The sequence below is a fragment of the Buceros rhinoceros genome, unplaced genomic scaffold (assembly GCF_000710305.1).
Source record: "Buceros rhinoceros silvestris isolate BGI_N320 unplaced genomic scaffold, ASM71030v1 scaffold42400, whole genome shotgun sequence".
In the NCBI taxonomy this organism is placed as follows: domain Eukaryota; kingdom Metazoa; phylum Chordata; class Aves; order Bucerotiformes; family Bucerotidae; genus Buceros; species Buceros rhinoceros.
In genome coordinates this window covers 1-1,731 of record NW_010392209.1, presented here as the reverse complement: position 1 = coordinate 1,731, position 1,731 = coordinate 1, and the positions used below count along the sequence as shown (strand labels likewise).

General features: G+C 55.9%; 1 protein-coding gene across 1 annotated transcript in view; it reads right to left on the bottom strand.

Moving 5' to 3' along the window:
* Positions 1-1,671, bottom strand: part of LOC104500513 (E3 ubiquitin-protein ligase NEDD4-like) — a gene marked incomplete at its 5' end in the record, with an annotated part of 3,361 nt that extends 1,690 nt beyond the window's left edge. Inside the window, 4 exons of the mRNA XM_010144174.1 lie at positions 89-185; positions 634-741; positions 1,174-1,233; positions 1,611-1,671. Coding sequence (XP_010142476.1) covers positions 89-185; positions 634-741; positions 1,174-1,233; positions 1,611-1,671 — 326 coding nt within the window. The remainder of the gene's footprint in view (positions 1-88; positions 186-633; positions 742-1,173; positions 1,234-1,610) is intronic.
* Between the last annotated feature and the right edge of the window lie 60 nt (positions 1,672-1,731).

Below are 1,731 nucleotides of genomic sequence, written 5' to 3'. Positions count from 1 at the left end.
GGGGTCAAGGCTGGCCACGCCGGAATTCAGCCGTGCCCGCTTCTCCGGCCACGCCGCACCGCCGCTGGGTGGAGGAAAGGCAGCTCACCGTAAAGTTCAGCAAATCCATTCATAGGCACGCGTGACGTCCCCGTGACGAACTGCAGCAACCGGATCCGCTTTTCCGCATCCATCAGTAAAACGGCCTGTCGACAGACACGCGGTCAGCGCCTGTTTGTTAAACAAGAACCCCAAACCCAAGTATGCGATCGATTTGTGTTAGAACGATGGAAACCAGCAGCGGCAGGAGCGCACAGGCTTCGCGGGTACCGCTCGTGGTCAGGAGAACGCTACGAGACACCCAGAAATGAGGCTGTGAATCCCGACCCCCCCCTTTGAAAAATCGACAGCTGTCGGGGAAGAAGCCGTTCAGGAGGGTTTCCGGGGACACGCACTTTTCCTGGAAGTGTTTTACTTCACAAACCCTTCAGATAAAACCCAAGATCCGATTCCCGTCCTGTCTCCCCCGAGTACCACGGCTGCCCCTTCCCCCAGCGCCGAAGAAGACCGATCGCTAACGACGCCGCAGAACGACACCGCGACGTGCCCTGTCACGAGCAGCCGGAGAAGCCAGACGCGGCTGAGCAGCGCTACCTTCCAGAACCACTGGATGACGGGGTGGTTGGGGCAGTAACCGTTCTTGTAGATGGTGTGCTGTCTCCAGTCGTTCACGTCCACATCGCCAAGGCCGCACATCAGCAGCTGCGGGCGGAGGAAACGGCGTTAACTGGGGTGTCCCGTGTTACCTGAGCGCTTCACCAGAAAAACGCGCTTCCGCTCCCCTCCGCGGCCTGACTGTGAGCAGCGCCAGCACGAGAGGAACCATCAAGGCAGGCCGAGCCTCTCCTCAGGAGCATCCCACTGAGCGGGAGAAGCGCAGCGCGCGATGGCACACGTGTGCTTCTGTGCCGACGCCTGCTGCGGCGTTTTGCTCCAGCTACGCCTGGTACAGGCTCCAGCTGGCCACGCTTTGCCAGGCACGTACCGTCAGCCGAGGTCGCTAAGCGACACCTTTGCGATCAACAGATTTATTAATTAGGGGGACAAAGCTCCTTTCCTTAGGACGTGATGCCTCTTTTTGCGTTGGGCAGTATCGCTCCCGCTGTCTCGGGCTGTCAAGTGAAACCAACTCACCTCTAGTTCGTTTTCATCGAAAATTTTAATCAGGTCAATAGGAAGAAGTTCGGTGAATCCCTGAAAGAAGACCAAGCCAAGTTAAAATCCTCGTACCACGTAAAAGTAAGTTTTTATCTAACAGGATCTTTGGCTTCAGGGAACGTAGGAAGGAAACAGGAGGTTTTGGAAATTAAATACGTGGTTGCTGACTACGAGTCCCTAATTTAAAAAAAATTAATCACTAAATTATTTCCAGCTCAAGTAATTTCAGCTTGAAAGAGCATGACTTTACTCTTATAAGAGAAACATTAGGTATTCATCCACAAGTAAAACCCTCAACCAACGTCCCAGAACTCGCGGGGGTCGGCAAAGCTCCCCACTCCCGCGAGCGGACGCTGCCGTCTGCGTTGAACAGATGCGACTCGGGGGGCGGACAGGCAGCTGGAGAGCCTCACCTCCAGGAAGGCGTTCATCTGTTTCTGCACCCGGTTTACGAACCTCCACTGGATGACCAGGCTACGGCAGAGAAACACACACACACAGCGCGCACGCGTCAGGGGGCTGCAGCCGGCGCAG